Below are 18124 nucleotides of genomic sequence, written 5' to 3' on the forward strand. Positions count from 1 at the left end.
CATCAAGAGAAAGTGAAGAAGGAAATGCAGTCATGTGTCCAGTTCTTTGTACACAAGTGCTGTGAAATGGAAGGTAGTGTAGGGGTTTGTTATCTGGATTCTAAAGGTGAGACCACAAGGGCCAACAAGCAGGCAATAAGCTTACCCCAAGATAAATGAGAGAGTCTGGGTTCTAACCCTGGCCTCGAAGCTCAGCTTCATGGCTAACTCCATCCTGGTACTGAGTTATCTGAAAAGCTTTGTTTCAACAAAGAACCGTCCTTATGTATTAGCAAATGATGTATTGGCAGGGTTTTATTTATTTCATTCAGTGCTGTGACATGAGATTTATTTTCTGCATAGACCAGTGGCTTATCTTGGCAGTGCCTTGTCTTGAGTTACTTTGTGTGGTCCAGATAATTCTGATGGTAGTTTGACATTTGTCAAATGACAGGATAGTCAGCAGCTTGCTGATGCATTTGTGAGATTTTTAGTTGTCTGCTGCTGGTGCTTATCTCCATTGTTGCTGGTGTCACAGATCACATTTGTGTGGTGCTGGACATACATATGATTGCTAGGATTGCTCCTCTAGTGCTCCTAAATGCTTGGACAAGGCCTTTCCACCTTCAGTTATTTCTGCATGTTAAGGGGACACTGGAGGAGTTTGTCAGCCTCCAGCTTGCTGCTTCTGTCTTTATAAAAACAGGGCCCTCTTAGAGAGGTTAGTTGTGATTCTTAGTAGTTTGTGGTTCAAGTTTGGGGTTTCGGTTAAAGAGAAGGGCTGATTCATTTCATAGCCTCTGTCCCAAAAGTGTAACAGTCAATCGACATCTGGCTTGTTTTTATATGAATTTGTCCTTAGTTTTTATAACTCTTATATTCCTGATCATCTACTACATTCCAAGACTTATCCATGGCTGTCTGTCATCCATTAGTTTTTCTCTTTATTGTTAGTTTTACTGCATAGATTCTCCTTCACAGATTATCATGATCTCCTAGAACTTCAGGATGGAGGGCCTGTGGTCCCAGAGTCCCTCTCTAAATGCAGTCTGCAGAGCTGTTTTAGGTCTGACCTGATCAACTGGTGACAGGCTTATTATATTTATCTAATTATTTGACAGAGAAAGAGGGAGAGAGAGAGAGAACGGGCATACTAACCACTGCAAAGAAACTCCAGATGCATGTGTCTCCTTGTGCATCTGGCTAATGTGGGTCCTGTGGAATCAAATCTGGGTCCTTTGGCTTTGCAGGCATACACCTTAACCTCTAAGCCGTCTCTCCAGCCCCAGGCTTTTTAATGGTTATGCAGATACCTGTTTTTTTTGTTGTTGTTATTCTACATTAGTGAGTTTATGTTTTTAGATCCTTTAATTTTGTATCCTCTGGGACTGATGCTGATATTTTTCTTCTAACTTGCTGTTTAGGTGCCATGGATCCCTGCAGGAGCCCATTTTAGAATAGTCATGTTTCCTATTCTGCCCCCTTTCTTCCCAAAGCTAGCAGTTGTTTTTCTTGGCCCCCTTGAATGATTTCTGAGTCTAGTACAATTTTGTAGTCCGCCTTACACGGAGGGTGCTCCTCTTCTTTCTACTGCTTTGCTGCAGGGTTCTTTTATTAAGCAGGTTTTCTTTTTTTTTTTTTTTTTTTTGTTTTTTTTGAGGTAGGGTCTCACTCTAGCCCAGGCTGACCTGGAATTCACTATGTAGTCTCAGGGTGGCCTCGAACTCACGGCGATCCTCCTACCTCTGCCTCCCAAGTGCTGGGATTAAAGGCATGTGCCACCACGCCCGGCTTATTAAGCAGTTTTAAGGGAGAGGGACCTTGCATCGGGTAGGCTGGTCATCTTCCCACGTTTGGCTCTTGATGTTCATGACTGAGGCATCCCATGTCTATTACCCTAGCTAGTGTTCTCCCCAAACAGTTTGAATTATGGCATTAACCAGGCCTTGGATGGCATAGTAAACTTTTAGTTTGTTCACAACCTGTGCTATGGATATTGAATTTATCTTCATTACAAAATGGCTTAATTTGTTTGAAAAAAATTTATATGTTTTGAGTTACTTTGCCAGTAGTTTCTGTTCATTGGATTCCCTATTTAATGAGCAGAATCCTACCAGCTATAGCAGTTGACATGAGCAAGCTATGCCAATTTTTCCAGTATCAAAATCTATTGAATGTTAGTATAGTTGCAAGCCATATAAGTTTATTCCACCACCTGTTCTTAGTCTGGTTTGAAATTGATGACAGCAAACAAAACTTCTGCTCATAATTTGTCCTCATCACTAACATAACATTAAAATCACACATTACACTTCAAATAGTGTTTACATTATAGAAAGTTGGGGAAGGTTACAGATTATATGTAGGAGCTAATTGATCAGTGTAGAGTCAGTGCTGGTGGCCAAGTACCGCATTAGTGAAGACTTGGAGAGATGTCAAGGTGAAGGGTCTGAACAGTATCAAAGTGGGCATTGTTAACAGCAGGAAGCACCCTGCTGGACAGTCAGGAGTGTGCTGCCTCGGCCCCAGGCTGTAAGACTGGCGGGAGTGGTCCTTGGGAAAGGGTGGGTCCGGTTTCTGGGCTTCTCCTTTTACTAAGCCCAGCTGTGTTGTCTCTTCTTGATTTGGCTAAGTTCAGTGTGTCCAGCATCTGCTGGTCCTTCACTTGCACCGACAAGTTATTTTTCACTGTAGCTCGTCTTACTGTGTGTGTACGTGTGTGTGTCTAGTTAGTTACTCCTAATGTCTGGTAGTAGTTCCTTACACAAACAAGGTGCCGAGTGATTCTACCTTGATGTTGGTACCCAAATCGGGCACCTGAGGACCAAGCACATCCAGAAAGTTGCTGCTCTACACAACTTCCTACAGCTCACTGCCTTTCAAAGGCAGTTAAATACAGTGTACATTTTTATAATGTGGTGGCCTCCTCCCCCTTACCTTGATGTGGAAAAGCGATTGAATTTGTTAGCTTTGAGGCAGACCACCAAGCTCCTTCTCTTTGACTTCTACTTGACACTTTACTGTCCTGAGGGTGTTGCTAATACTCCACTGAGTGATTCTGTCTCAGATGAGGAACGGCGGAACTGAAGATGAACCTCCCATCTTGGATATGTACTTATTTCTTAACCTAAGGATGATGGCTTCTCATTCGAACTGATAGTAATGATAATAAGTGTACCTGGTGGTTTTCCAAATCAAGTTCTGAGTTTTCTACTATATCTCTGTCTTTGTGTTGCTGTTTTTGCTGTGGTATGTAACCTTTGAAAGTGGTCCTCAGGAAAATACTGGCCAAGTATTACAACTGTTCAAGGGTCTACCTGAACTAGTTGAAAATCAAATTTTTATACTTTGTTACTGCTTTGGCTCATTATAGTTTTAACAAAACATTTTATTTTATTTATTTGCAAGAGAGAGAGAGAGACAGAAGGAGAGAATGTGTGTACCAGGACCTTCTGCCTCTGCAAACAAGCTCCAGACACCTGCACCACCTAGGGCATCTGGTTTATGTGGGTCCTGGGGAATCGAACCTGGGCCCTTTGGCTTAGCAGTCAGGCGCCTTAACCACTAAGCAGTCTCTCCAGCCCTGGCCCATCATCTCTGAATGTTTAATGATCTGCAGTTTTTAAGGATTCTTCATCTAGAATTTGCCTAATTTCATGTTAAATTCCCCAAAGAGCAGATTCTTACCTATCACTTGTAAGTAGCTAAGAAAAGACAGAAAGTCATGTCATGAAGAAGGAAGCCTGCCTTCTCCTATAGTGAGTCATACAACCTTAGAACTGGAAGGCTTTCAAGGTCATCAGTTTCCCCCTCACATTTCCACTGAAAATCTCCTCTGGTGCTACACACTCAGTTCTGACCGTGGCTTGATGCCTGAATCTCACTGACGCCTCTGTAAATGTGGGATTTATGTAAAAGATATTGGGGCTACAAAGATGGCTTAGCAGTTAAGGTGCTTGCCTGCAAAGCCAAAGGACTCAGGTTCAATTCCCCTGGGCCCATGTAAGCCAGATGCACAAGGTGGTGCATGTGTCTGGAGTTCCTTTGCAGCAGCTGGAAGGCCTGGCATGCCCATTCTCCCTCCCTCCCTCCCTCTCTCTCTCTCTCTCTCTCTCTCTCTGTCTCTTTCAAATAAACAAAAATAAAATGTAGAAGATGTCAGTTCAGATTTTTCTGCCTATACAGGTGTGCTGAGTTACTATCTGAGCAGCAAAGGTTGTTGGAGATTTGAGGAAAGTAGTATGTGAAGGAATGAGAGGGATGGTTTGTGCTCACTAAATGTTTCTTTCCTTTATTATGTATTTTTCTTATCACTAGTGAGCTCTGTGTAAAACTGTTCTTTTTCTGCCTGCTTGGCTCATGGAACTACTTCTGCTTCCCCTCTTGGCCATATCCTGCTTTCCATGAATTTGTTTATGTTGTCTTGCTCTTTGACAGGTATCTGAAACAGCCAGCTGACATTTGTATTAGTTATTTTTGTGGTTTCTATGGCAAACTACCTGATAAGAAACAACTTGAGAGAGGAAAGGTTTATGGTGTGTCGCAGATTGTAGACCATCTGGTGGGGTAGACATGGTGGCAGCGTCAGGTTGGTCACTGGGCCTTTATATTCTGTTCTGGACCCTAGCCCATGGGATGGGATGGTGCTCTCCAAATTCAGGATGGTTCTTCCTGCCTTTTTAAAACCTCTTTAGAAACCCTCCCAGACACACCTCCCGATGTGCCCCATTCTTGTCCTAGTTGTCTTTATGTAATCAAGTTGATGGTGAAACTGATCACACAGCACTGCCTTGAGGTGTGAGTTGGTTTTAGTTCCTTTATAAGCAAAGGCGTTCCCATTTCTTGGCAGAAAAATAAACTGCCCCCTTTTTGGTACATTTTTGTGCATTTATGATTATGGAAAACTTCTGTCTCTAGCTTTGGTTGCTCTTCCTATTTAAGGACTTACTGAAAATTAGAGTGAGGCCTTTGAGCACTTTACTAAGTTTCCAGAACCAGAGGGACATGATTATCCTTCCATTACTTTAAGGACATTTGCTTAATTAATATAGTGTAAAGGAGTTTATTTTGTTGAGATGCTTCTTAGAAGTTCTCTGGTTCTCTGTGGACATTTGAGACTCAGTTTGCCCCTAATAACCGTATGTTTTTTTTTACAAATAAAACCAGGTTCAGAGTAGAAAGAGTAGTTTTAGCTTTGATGAGAGTCTAGATTTTAGCTCCTGGCAAATAATCTATTTCAAGTTGCTTTGTATTGTTTCTTTCAATGCAGTTATAAATGATACTCTTTTTATGGCCAGTGAGAAAGTTCTCTTAGGCAAGTAACCCTCAGTGAGTTCCTGGACAGTAATGTTGGTACTTGATACTTGACACAGCACTTGTCATTTGTAACCATTTCTGCCTCTGACTTTTGAATCACAATATGTAGTGTCTTCTGAAGACACCGAGTTGCCACTGCTGGGTGTCTGCGCGCTCTAGGAGACTACAGTGGGGTCTGCGCTGCCACTTCTGTGTGTCTTCAAATTGTCTTTAATTTTTCATCATGGGAGTTTCTTTTGTGGTTGGTCTATTAGTTTCTATTTATGGAAGAGTAGGATGGATGGTTCTGGTAGCTGCTGTTGGCTTCCTTGATTTTGTTATTTATTTATTTATTTATTTATATTTTGAGGTCCCTTTTCTTCAGTTTTTCTTGGATTACTGACTGGAGCTTTGTATGAGTTTGCTTTAAAAACCAGTAGCAAACAAGTAGACTGAAACCTGAATTTGTTCTGATGGCCCAGTGCTGTACAGATACTTCTTTTCTTGCTGGTTTTTGTTCCCTCTTTCCTGATTGTCTTCCTGTTCCATGACCTCAGGTAGCCCTGTTTCTCTTTTCCCCAAACATCCATGCAGATAGGAAGTTAAACTATGGAGTGAGTGGTTCTGCTCTTCTGGGTCAAGCTTTTTTTTTAGGAAATAGAGAGAGAGAGAGAGAGAGAGAGACTTGGTATACCAGGGCCTCAGCCAGTGCAGTTGAAATCCAGACGCTTGCACCACTTAGTGCACAGCCTTGTGCTTGTCCACCTTTGTGCCCCTGGCTTACATGGAACCTGGAGCGAGATCGAACATGGGTCCTTAGGCTTTGGAGGCAAGTGCCTTAGCTGCTAAGCCATCTCTCCAGCCCTGCATCAAGCTTTTTAATTACCTTGAACTTTATGATGCCTCTTGGTCCAGAACTTGGTATTTTCTCCTAGATTCTCTGTCTGGTGGTTGATAACGGTAGCCCTGACCCCTTAGAGTACTTCTCTGCAGTTGAGGTGCTGTTCTGCAATGGGCCTCAGCCAACTTACTCTTTTCTGCTATACCCCTCTCTTCCTCTCTTTTTTTATTAATGGAATTCTTTCTTTTTTAATTTTTAAAAATTTATTAGAGAGAGAGAGAGAGGCAGACAGAGAGAAGGAGAGAGAGAGAATATGTGCACCAGGGTCTCCAGCTACTGCAAAAGAACTCTAGAAGCGTGCGCCACCTTGTACATCTGGCTTCCTTGGGTCCTGGGGAATCAAACCTGGGTCCTTTGGCTTTGCAGGCAAGCACTTTAACTGCTAAGTCCAGAAAATTATGTATGCCTTGGACACATACTGCCCAGCTTATTTACTCTGATTGCATTGCATATACACTCAGGGATCTGTTATTATATTCAATATGTTGTATATGCATTTCTAAATAGTGTAGAGCATTGATTTCAACATGGTTTAGCTTTATGTCATAACGTACTCTGCAGAGATCCTTCGGTACCCCCCCAATCTGTCATGGTGCTCATTTTTGTGACTTTTCTATGATTTCTGTAAACGTTGGTTAGACAGGGTGTTAGCTTATGTATTTTTTGCTTCCTTATTATTAGAGTTTTTTAAATTGAATATTTCAATACCTGTTGGGATTTAGTTCTCAAGCATGTGGGAGAAAAGACTTAGTGTTACCTCTTATTTCAGCTGATAACAGACGAAGATGACACCTTGCAATGTTACTCTAGCCAAGCTGTTGCGTCTCACTGCTGACCTCTATTCAGTGTATAAACTCCTTTGGAAACAGAAAATACCATTCAGTTGTGTTTAGGGTTTAATGGAGATTGGATGAAAATTTGCAGTTCTTACTGGAAGAAACTTTTAGAGATCATCTCATAAAAATTGTTCTGAAGAAACTTAGGGTCAGTGAGGGTGAGCACTGGTTTGTTTGAGCTGACCCCAGGAGGAAAATAGAAGTCAGATTATAGTGCACTTTACTGTGGCTTTCTCTTCACTCCGGTGAACTGAGGATTAGCATCTTCTTCAGCGTTCAATCTTGATTTTTGCTGGTCTTTAAAAATACTCATGTGAACACCAGGAGATTTTTAGTAAGATTGACTGTAAGTCCTTAAGCTAATGCAAATTTGTCATGTTTTTCTTAGAGCCAAAATGATTTCAATCCCAGAATACTATGAAGGCAAGAATGTCCTTCTCACGGGAGCCACTGGTTTCTTAGGAAAGGTGCTTCTGGAAAAGCTGCTGAGGTCGTGTCCTAAGGTGAACTCAGTGTATGTTCTGGTGAGACAGAAAGCTGGACAGACGCCCCAAGAGCGAGTGGAAGAAATCCTTAGTAGCAAGGTAAGTATGGAGAATGATCACCTAGAGGGGAGGACAAAGTGTGTGTTTTCATGTATTATGATAAGTATCCTAAGCTAGTAAATTTCTTCAACATCCTAAACTGTAGCAAAAAATTGCTAAGTTCCTGCACTATGGTAATGAACCAGAGTCAATAGGAAAATTTTCTACAGTTTCAAAAAACTTATAAATTGCCTCTATAGCATTAGATAGAGAAGCCACATATTCCCATATGACAGAGGACCAAGGGGTCATATAACATGCTATACGTTTTGAACCTTTAGAAAAATACTGCCAAGGTAAACTGGAAATAAGCCAAAGTAAAATTATTTCATAATCATAAGTTTATGAATTCTCCTAAAATGAAAGAGTTTATTTGACATTCATGGATTGTAAGTTTGAGTGGAAAGCTCTAAGCTCAGTTTTGATACATACAGGGAATCCCAGTGTGGGCTTATTTCAAAGAGGACTTTTAATCATAGTACTTAGTTTGGAATGAGAATAGTACTACTTTGTATATCTAAAGTTTTAAAGGTCTGTTGAAGCCACACCCTACCCCCCTCCCCGCCCCCCAAAAAAACAACACAACTAACTAGCAGCACTGAAGGAGCCTCCTGTGGCCGTGATAGAGCTTTGGTTGGATGCACTTGTCCTGTCACGCCATCATTTCCTTGAGACCACACAGCAGGCACTCTTCATCGTGTGTCTGCTACTTTTTAAAATAAAACCCTGGAAAACCCTGGGAGGTAAGCTTCTTTCTTAGAATTTAATGTAGAAATTATATTTTCTAATTTTCTAATTTGCTTACAGTAGTCTCCCTGAATCATTATTTCTCCTTGTGATTCTTTACTGAGCTCTTTCTCCCCTAGAACCTTTAAGGAGGGAGTTGTTGAGGCTTTGGAAGACCACCATACTTACTCTAAGTAAAACCTCCTGAGTGCGTTTTGTTATTTTCTCTGCCCTTTAATTGATCTTGGCTTTTTAGTTTGAACCTCTTAACATTGGTATGTTTTAAGCCCTCTCCCTGTATTCCCTTCATTCCAGTTAAAAGTCCTTTTTCCACTTTAAAAAGGAGGAAAGAATAGAGAATGCGAGGTATCAGTAGGATACTGGATAGGCACAGTTATTAAAGTGCACACCTTGGTTGAAATTGAGGGCTCAAGTATAATGTACAGAGTTGAGCGTCTCTCAGTTCTGTGAGGAAGTTTACTTTGTAAAGTAAAGGAATGTGTTGCACTCAAAGCTTAAATTTCAATCAACTGTTACTGTTCAGTCTAAATATGCCATTATTTATGACATAAAAATGTGTTTTCCTCAATATTTAACTGAAATTGAAATTGCAAATCCTTTTCTCTCCTTCCTTCCTTCCTTCCTTCCTTCCTTCCTTCCTTCCTCCCTCCCTCCTCCTCCTTTTCTCTCTTTCTCCCACCCTCCCCCCTTTTCTCTTTCTTTCTTTCTTTCTCCTTCCTTCTTCCTTTCCTTTTCCTTTCCCCCTCTTCTTCCCTTCCCCCCTCCCTCTCTCCCTCCCTCCATTCGTTCGTTCTTTCTCTCTCTTGTGCTTCCATTTCCTTCTAATAAATCCCAGTGGTTAACACTGGTATCACTTGAAAATGAGCCCTTTTTCATATCAAGAAGCAGATATATATTTGAATTTAGTAAGAAACTAAGACCTACCATGACTTTTGGGACAGAAATAAGAACATAAAGTATAAACCATCGGGGGAATATTGACTTGTCAAAACATTTTTCACCCTTCAGCACCATTAACATTTTGTGCTGGTAATACTTTGCTGTAAAGTACTGGCTTATTGTTGGGTGATCAATAGCATTCCTGACCTGTATACATTCTGTCCCAATTGTGACAAGGAAAAGTATTTCCAGATGTCACTGAATACCTTCTGGGGACCAAAATTCCCTTGTTCAGAACCATTGACTTATGGGAATGTCACAACAAAAAGAAGTCTTATTGCATGGTAAGGACTCAGTTAAAATAGTAAATCGTGTCCCAGGGAAGTAACTCAGTGGTAAGGCTCTTAAGGCCATGGGTTCCATCTTCAGCATAACCTAAAACAAACAAACAACAAGAAGGTTGATCATGAAGTAAACTTTGCAACATTAAAAAGGCATTAGTAAGTAGATGTGAAGTGGGAACTGATGGGGTACAGTGGATTAAAGTAACGGGGGGGGGGCTAGAAAGATGAGGAGTGTCCCGGGGGCTGCGATCCAGCGGTGAAGCGGCATGGTTATGTCCCACTGGTCACCAGCCACCAGGAGAAGGACGTAGGACTCGAAGCTGCTAACAGATTCTTTCTGGCCATCTTTTAGGTTCTTTTTTCTCAACTTGCTCCTAAAGTACTGATAACTGAAGTTTCTACCCTGAGTCTTGCGCTCCTCTGTAGGCCCAAGGAGGTGCTCAAGGTGGCCCCTCTGCTTTGCATGAGTTGAGTGGTTGTCCTGATGAAGTAGCTTTTTATAGTTTGGATTTGGGGTGCTCACTGGTGTTATTGGGACGGTCTTTTCTACTCCAGGGCTTCACTTGCTTTTGTGTGTGGTTATTAAGTCTTTTTCTCCACCTGAACTCCAGACCCACAAAGTCAGTCATCTCTATTAGACCCTTCTTTTAGGGTATCATGTAGGTACTTAAACTTTCCCAAGACTGAACTTTCCCATTCAGAACCCTTATTATTTTCTTTCCAGTGTTTTCATTGTAATTAATTGATTGAACAAATGTGCAAGATTATGTCTTGCCAAGAATTCTGCTATCTAGGTCCTGTATGCTGACAACATTTATGTAACTCTGCCCTCCTGGGGTTAACATCTTATCCCCAGGACTAGTTCATAGCCAAGTCCAGTTGATGTTACCTCATCTGTTTTTCCATCCTGTCTGGAACACTGTTCTCCTTTGTAATCTCTGGCCCTTTTCTCCCTCACTGCTATTCTTATCGCTCACCCACATGCCTGCACACTGTTAAAAGTCATTTCCTCTGAGAACCTGGATGTGGTCATCCCAAGTGGGATTACTAATTTTTTCTATGCAGTGTCCTAGATGGCTGTTACACTCATTTTATTATTTATAGTATTTTTATATTATTTTAATTGATCACTTACTCATCTAATTTTTACTAGTAGAGTCTAAATTCTTAACTTGAAAGTTCATTTCTTTGTTTTCTCAGCAAAGGAAGCTGTCTGATTCATGAAATGTTTCAACGTTTTTTTAATTAACAACACCTTAAGAGTCATGTTACTAGTACTGGAGAGATACCTCAGTGATTAAAGGCACTTGCATGTAATGCCTGCCAGCACAAAGTGGTGTGTCTAGAGTTTGTTTGCCAGTAGCAGGAGGCTTTTGTATGACCATGTGTGCATTTTCTGTTTTCTCTCTCCCCACTTTCTCTCTGACATTGTTAAGTACTATAGTTGCCAGAGGTACAAGTCAGCATGTTGTGTATGCTTTTTAGACATTCAGAAATAAAATACAAGCTGATGTGGTAAACTCAGGTGTGTATTTTAGACATCTTGGATGATCATTTAAAACTTTGTCCAGATATCTGTATTGATCAGTCTTTCCTGAGGTGTAATGCAGTCTAGGCAAAGCTATACAAATGACCAGTTCTGTCTCCTTGGAATACTGCTTGAACTTGTTGAGTCTTGAGATCTCATATCTGTAAAATGGGGATAATAATCTGGGTCCCTTGATATGTTTTCTGTAACAACAGCAGCCTTAGCAACTGCACAGTTTTAATTTTTTTATAGTAATTGGTGAGAAAAGGTTTATAATGGGCTTTAGAAGTGGAAAAGTACTACCCTAGAATTAAAATATTTCCCTTTGTTAGCTCTTTGACAGATTGAGGAATGAAAACCCAGATTTCAGAGAGAAAATTATAGCAATCAACAGTGAGCTTACCCAGCCCAAATTGGCTCTCAGTGAAGAAGACAGAGAAGTCCTCATAGATTCCACCAATCTTATATTCCACTGTGCAGCTACAGTAAGATTTAATGAGAACCTAAGGTAAGTACATAACTCAATGATGCAATTTTAATTCTGCTTGGTAGTGAAGTTGTTTTGAATGTGATTTGAAATGTCATGTTGTTAGAAGTGGTTTTCAGTGTCCTGTAGACACTAAAAGAATTCTGGTTACCGCTTTGAGAGAAAACATGAAATAGTTTAATATATGCTGGCTAGAAAAAGTTGCCATAAATTTAAACATGAAATAGAGACAAGAAAAGCAAACGTCTAGTGCGGTGTGGTGGTTCACGCCTTTAACGCCATTAGGCAGGCAGCAGAGGTCAGAGTAGCAGCAGGAGGCTCGCCATGAGTTTGAGGCCAGCCTGGGACGACAGAGTGAGCTCCAGATCAGCCTGGGCTAAGTCAGAACCTACCTCAGACACATTAGAAAAGAAAAAGAGAGAGAATAAAAGAAAATGGGCAGGAAAGAAATAGAGAAGAGGCAAGAAAGGGAAGTTACTCAATAGCTGATGGCATTTGTTTCCCTCATACAGTTTTTTCAAAACCTTGTACCCTAGCAGCTTGCACACTAAAATATAAAGTGATTCATATATTAGTCACAACTTGCTTATATTTTTAAAAACACTACTTTGGTAGAATTGCTAAGGAGCAAAGTACATTGGAAATACAGTTTAAAAAGTAATTTGAGGGCTGGTAAGATGGCTCAGTGGTTAAGGCACTTATCTCCAAAGCCTAAGGACCCAGGTTTGATTGCCTCGTATCCATGTAAAGCCAGATGCACATGGTGGCATACGCATCTAGAGTTCCTTTGTAGTGGCTAGAGGCCCTAGCATGCCTACTTTCTAGTTCTCTCTATATGCTTCTCTCTCTCTCTCAAATAAATGAATAAATAACATAAAGAAAAGTAATTTGGGGCTGGAGAGATGACTTAGTGGTTAAGCGCTTGCCTGTGAAGCCTAAGGACCCTGGTTCGAGGCTCGATTCCCCAGGACCCAAGTTAGCCAGATGCACAAGGGGTCCACACACGTGTGAAGTTCGTTTACTAGAGGCCCTGGCGTGCTCATTCTCCCTCTCTCTTCCTCTCCCTCTCTCTCTCTTTCTATCACTCTCAAATAAATAAATAAAAAGTAAACAAAAATTTTAAAAAAAAGGAATTTGGCTGGATTGGTGGTGTACACCTTTAATCCCAGCACATGGGAGGCAGAGGTAGGAGGATTGCCTTGATTTCGAGGCCACCCTGAGACTACGTAGTGAATTCCAGGTCAACCTGGGCTAGAGTGGGACACTACCTCAAAAGCCCCAAGCCAAAAACAAAGAAATAACATTCTTAGTATTCATAACATTTAAAAAAATCCAATGAATATACATTTCAAATAATGATGCTTAATTCATAGCATCTTTTCTGATGGTATATCCAGAAATAAAGTTTTTTACAATGTTAATCTCTTTTTCTCCCTCCTCATTAAAAATATAGAATGCTTCATGAATTTGCATGTCATCCTTGCGCAGGGGCCATGCTAATCTTCTGTGTATCGTTCTAATTTTAGTATATGTGTTGCTGAAGCTAGCACTATTCTCTCTCTCTCTCTCTTTTTTCTTTGGTGGTTTTCGAGGTAGGGTCTTGCACTAGCCCAGGCTGACCTGGAATTCACTATGTAGTCAGGCTGGCCTCAAACCCACAGTGATCCTCCTACCTCTGCCTCCCAAGTGCTGGGATTAAAAGCATGCGCCACCGCACCCAGCTTAATTTTATAGTCTTATGCCATTAAAATGGTGTGGCATTCTTTTTTAGCTTTCAAAACTATTTGTAAAGCCCTTCTTTTTGAAATGTTGGAGAAAATAAGCTATGATTACAATGGGCTTTGGCATTGTCTACCATATTTATCAAAATATAGTAGTATAAACCTTAATAAACATATTATATGAGAGTTCAATGCCAGGGCATCACACCTTTTTATTTTATTTTATTTCATTTTATTTTATTTTTTGCTTCTGCTCCAGGTGAAGGTTTACATTAGTTCCTTACAGCTTTGGTGTACTGCTTTACAGTTTTGAAAATATTTGCTTATGATTTCACTGTGCACTAACTTACCCAGTCTAATATCATAGACCAATCCATTCACATGTAAGAAGGCTGAGGCAGAGCTAGAGTCAGAAAGGAAGAAGTTTTGGAATTATATAATGACTTCATTGTTACTAGCTGATGTGGTTAGACAAGTTATTACCCTCCTTAAATCGGAGTTTCTTTATTTATAAAATGGAGGTATTTCTCAAAAGGCTTGTTTGTTTTGTTTTGTTTTTCGAGCTAGGGTTTGACTCGAGTCCAGGCTGACCTGGATTTTGTAGTCTCAGGGTGGCCTCGAACTCACAGTGATCCTTCTACCTCTGTCTCCCAAGTGCTGGGATTAAAGGTGTGTGCTACCACGCCCAGCTCAAAAGGTTTTTTCTTTCCTTTGTGAAATTTGAATGAAGTGTCAGTTTGCCTCCCCACCACACAGTATCTGAGTCTATAGTGTTGCTTTCTTTATTCTCTTAATTCTTCCTGTGAAGCCAACAGGTGAAATACTGTGTGGCTGTTAGGGGAGACCAAAGCTTTCCTTCCCACATTGTGCCCAGTTCCTTGGATAGAAACCAAGATAAGTTTGTACACAGATCCTTTTCACAAGCCTCTGTGATCTAGTAGTTAGGATGTCCTTTTGCTAAAGTGATTTGAAACATTACAAGGAGGTACTAGAGAACACCTGTTCAGCACTATGAACATTGAGAGGAGGTAGAACTCATTTAACATGGTTTCTAAATCTTGAAACAGGAAAATAATTGAGAGCAAAATTGGGAGTTGGAAAGAAACACAAAAGGTGGTAATAGGAAAGATACTAGGCAATGTTACTCAAGTAGTTGGTCATAGGGTCAGATGTTATAGGGATGAGAGAGCTAATGAAGTCGAGTTGGTCCTAGTGTTTAGTGTCAGTTAGGAAAGGGCCAGTACAGTTTACAGAAACACCAAGGGACTGGAGACCCTGAGGATAAAAGTATTCTTCCCAGGAGAGGAGTGAACCAGTTCTAGGAGATCAGATAAGTGTGAGTCTGGAAGTAGGTGGACATTTAGGATGAGAAAAGGTTAAGAAACAGTTGAGTATAAGGGCACTGTTTCTCACATTTTAGAATATATTATGAATTATAAGACTTACCTGGAAGAGCCTCTGATAGGCTTAGTCCTGGTCCTTATGTTGGTACTGTGTGTTGCCAATCGATTGTTCTGTCTCTGGTTGTTTATAGTCTTGCTAACTTCTCAAAGTGTTAAAAAGAACTACTAGAAAATGTGTTTCAGACTGCAGATTTCTTGACTGTACTTGACCCCATAGTTACAGAGTTATCCCTAGAATCCTCATTTCCAGCAAAACCAGTGGGTGTGCTGTGAGTTGCTGCTGGGTGTTGCATTGCACATTTAGCCAGCTTTCAAAATGTGTTTGTAAAGTCATAGATGCCTGTGTCTTCTACCCTAATTTTTTTGACCACTAAACAGCTGTCATTGTTTTATTTATTTTTAATTTTTTTTATTTATTTGAGAGAGGGGTGAGAGAGAGAGAGAGAGAGAGAGAGAGAGAGAGAAAGCATGCCAGGCAGGACCTCTAGCCACTACAAATGAACTCCAGACACACGCACTACCTTGTGCATCTGTCTTTACATGGGTACTGGGATATCTAACCTGGTTCTTTAGATTTTGTAGACAATCACCTTAACTGCTAAGCTATCCAGCCATCCAGTTTTTTTTTAAGATTTTATTTTCATTTATTTATTATAGTCAGAGAGAGAGGGAGAGAGAATGGGCACACCAGGGTTTCTAGCCATTGCAAACAAACTCCAGACACATGTGCCATTGTATGCATCTGGCTTACATTGGTCCTGGAGAATTGAACTGGGGTCCTTAGGCTTAACAGGCATTTGCCTTAACCGCTAAGCCATCTCTCTAGTTCCCCCAATTTATTTATTTATGTATGTATTTATTTATTTATTTATTGTTTTTCCAAGGTAGGGTCTCAGTCTAGCCCAGGCTGACCTGGAATTCTCTGTGTAGTCTCAAGGTGGCCTTGAACTCACAGTGATCCTACCAAGTGTTGGGATTAAAGGCTTGCGCCACCCTGGCCAGCTATTAAAAAATATTTTATTTTTCTCATTTATTTATTTATATGAGACAGAGAGAGGGAGAAAGAGTGTGTGTGAGAATGGGCACTTCAGGGCCTCCAGCCACTGCAAAGAACTCCAGACTCATGCGCTACCATATGCATCTGTCTTTATGTGGGACCTGGAGAATCGAACCTGGGTCTTTAGGCATACACCTTAACTGCTAAACCATCTGTCCAGCAATAGTGATATTGCAATAGTGATAGGCTTTCAGCTATGCAGAATTTTGTGAGGGATATCAAGAGTTGAATAGAGACTTTTGTTAAGGCCTGCAGAATTTAAACTATTATTTCTCAGTCTCATTTCAAACATTCAAAGTGTGTAAGAATGAGGCTTGGGCTTTTGTGTTGTTTTTGTGGGTTTGCATTTTTAAAAAGGTATTTTATTTATTTATTTATTAGAAAGAGAGAGAAGGAGAGAGAGAGAGGGAAGGAGGGAGGGAGAGAATGGGCATGCCAGGGCCTCTAGCCACTGCAAACAAACTCCAGATGCATGTATCACCTTGTGCATCTGGCTTAGGTGGGTACTGGGAAATTGAACCTGGGTCCTTTAGGCTTCACAAGCAAGCACCCTAACTGTTAAGTCATCTCTCCCCAAGTGTATACTCAGCTCTGAGTTTGCACTGTGGTGTATTCTTCAGATGTATCCCATAGATTTTGAAGAACACCAGGTATCTTATCTGTATAAGACAGGTGGACAAGAAGGCCTATTGCGATTGAGCTCTGTTTTCTCTTTCTGTGTTCATCTCTTCTTTATGAAGGGGTTCTGCGTCTGCATTAGTGAGACAAGTGCCACAGTAAAAACGTCATGTTTGTTTCCACCCTCTTCAAGCCAACCTTGAAATGCACTGACGCCATATAACCCAAACTGGGAAACTTTATTTTGTTCCTCCCCCCCTTCCCCCCTGTTCTAAAGTTTGAAGAGCCTGAAGTTTGAAGTAGAAACTAGACTGGGATTAAAAAGAAAAAAAAAAAAAAGGAAGGTAACTGGCATGGCGTGTACACAGTTAATTATGTGTCTGCAGGCTTGGGCTCTCCGGTACAAGTGGGATAGAAAGAACCAGGCACAGGAGTGCCTCTCAAGCTTTTCCTTTTTACAATGACCCAGAAACCTTTGTCACCGTGCTCAGGAAGGTGTAACAAAGTATTCCTTGTGTGCTTCCCTAGAACAGTGCTTTCCTCATCCCAGTTGTTTTTCAAGTGAGAAAGAAAATATCACATTCCTTACGCCTTGTAGATGCTAGTATCCCCTGTGTAATGGCTTTTTTGCTGCATTTCCATTTGAACAGATTGATTATCCCCTTAACTGGGAAAGGAAGGAAGAAATACCTTGTGCCTATAAGACCCCCTCCCCATTTTCATGAAGTTTTTTTCTATAGAATTCAGGTACCATTAAAAGAAAAAATTATAGGGTACAAGAATCCTTGTTTATTGTTTTGTTTTGGCTTTTCCTCTTTTGAGTGTGTTACTTCTTACTTCTGATGACCCAGAACTTCTTGTCCTGTCCTCAGGAACTTGTAACAAAATATTCTTTCCAAACAGTATCCTCCCTGTCTACATTGTGTTTCAAACAAGATAAACATCAGAGTCAAGTGAACCATACAGTCCAGAGGACTAGATTTTTTTCTGTCTGTGACATATTCTGGCCTTTTAAAAAGAATAGTTGAGTTTTTCCCCCCCTAAACATTGACAATGTGAGTATCTGGAAGGTGCTCAAAAGTATTAACATTTTTTAAAAGTTACTTTTACAAGTATTTTACTGATTTATTCCCAGGAAGAGAGAGAAAGAATGGGTGCGACAGAGCCTTTAGCCACTGCAAATGCACTCCAGATGCATGTACCACTTTATGTATCTTGCTTTATGTGGGTACTGGGGAATCAAACCCTGATTGTTAGGCATTACAGGCAAATTCCTTAATGCTGAGCCATCTTGCCAGCCCTATTTTGTTTTTTAACTTAAAATTTCCTGATGATTTTAGTGATACATGCTGTAATTCTAGCATTCAGGAGGTAGAGGCAGGAGGATCAGGATTTTGAGGTCATCCTAGTATGCATAACACATTTGATGCCCACTTGGAAATCCATGAGACCCTGTCGTTACAAGGCCCAGAAACAAACAAACAAACAAAAAATCTTTCTGATCTGTGTAGAAGATTTATTTAATTATACTTCTCAAATTTAGAAATACTTTACATATTTCTAATTTTCACATGGTTATAATTTTAATGGTTATAAGGTATTTTGTCATGTTGATATATGATAATTTACATAATTTTAGCTTGAGACAAAGTACCTAGGAAAATTTTACTTCTTTAGTTTGAAAATGAGCTACAGTAACTTTTTCCTCTGAAGATTTAGGTGAATGGGGTCATTTATATGGTTTC

At 40.5% G+C, this 18124-nt stretch overlaps 1 protein-coding gene and 1 non-coding gene across 5 annotated transcripts in view; one reads left to right on the top strand and one right to left on the bottom strand.

The window, feature by feature from the left end:
* Positions 1-18124, top strand: part of Far1 (fatty acyl-CoA reductase 1) — a 65551-nt gene that overhangs the window by 21045 nt on the left and 26382 nt on the right. For all 4 annotated transcript variants that reach the window (XM_045145354.1, XM_045145355.1, XM_045145356.1 and 1 more), the window contains 2 exons: positions 7400-7595; positions 11426-11601. In XM_045145354.1, the coding sequence (XP_045001289.1) occupies positions 7407-7595; positions 11426-11601 (365 nt within the window). In that variant the 5' untranslated portion in view covers positions 7400-7406. Of the gene's footprint in view, positions 1-7399; positions 7596-11425; positions 11602-18124 lie in introns of those variants that run through there.
* LOC123459650 lies at positions 13024-13130 on the bottom strand. Its single transcript, XR_006636409.1, has one exon. It is a non-coding gene; the product is annotated as a U6 spliceosomal RNA (small nuclear RNA).

This window comes from Jaculus jaculus, chromosome 3 (assembly GCF_020740685.1).
Source record: "Jaculus jaculus isolate mJacJac1 chromosome 3, mJacJac1.mat.Y.cur, whole genome shotgun sequence".
In the NCBI taxonomy this organism is placed as follows: Eukaryota; Metazoa; Chordata; class Mammalia; order Rodentia; family Dipodidae; genus Jaculus; species Jaculus jaculus.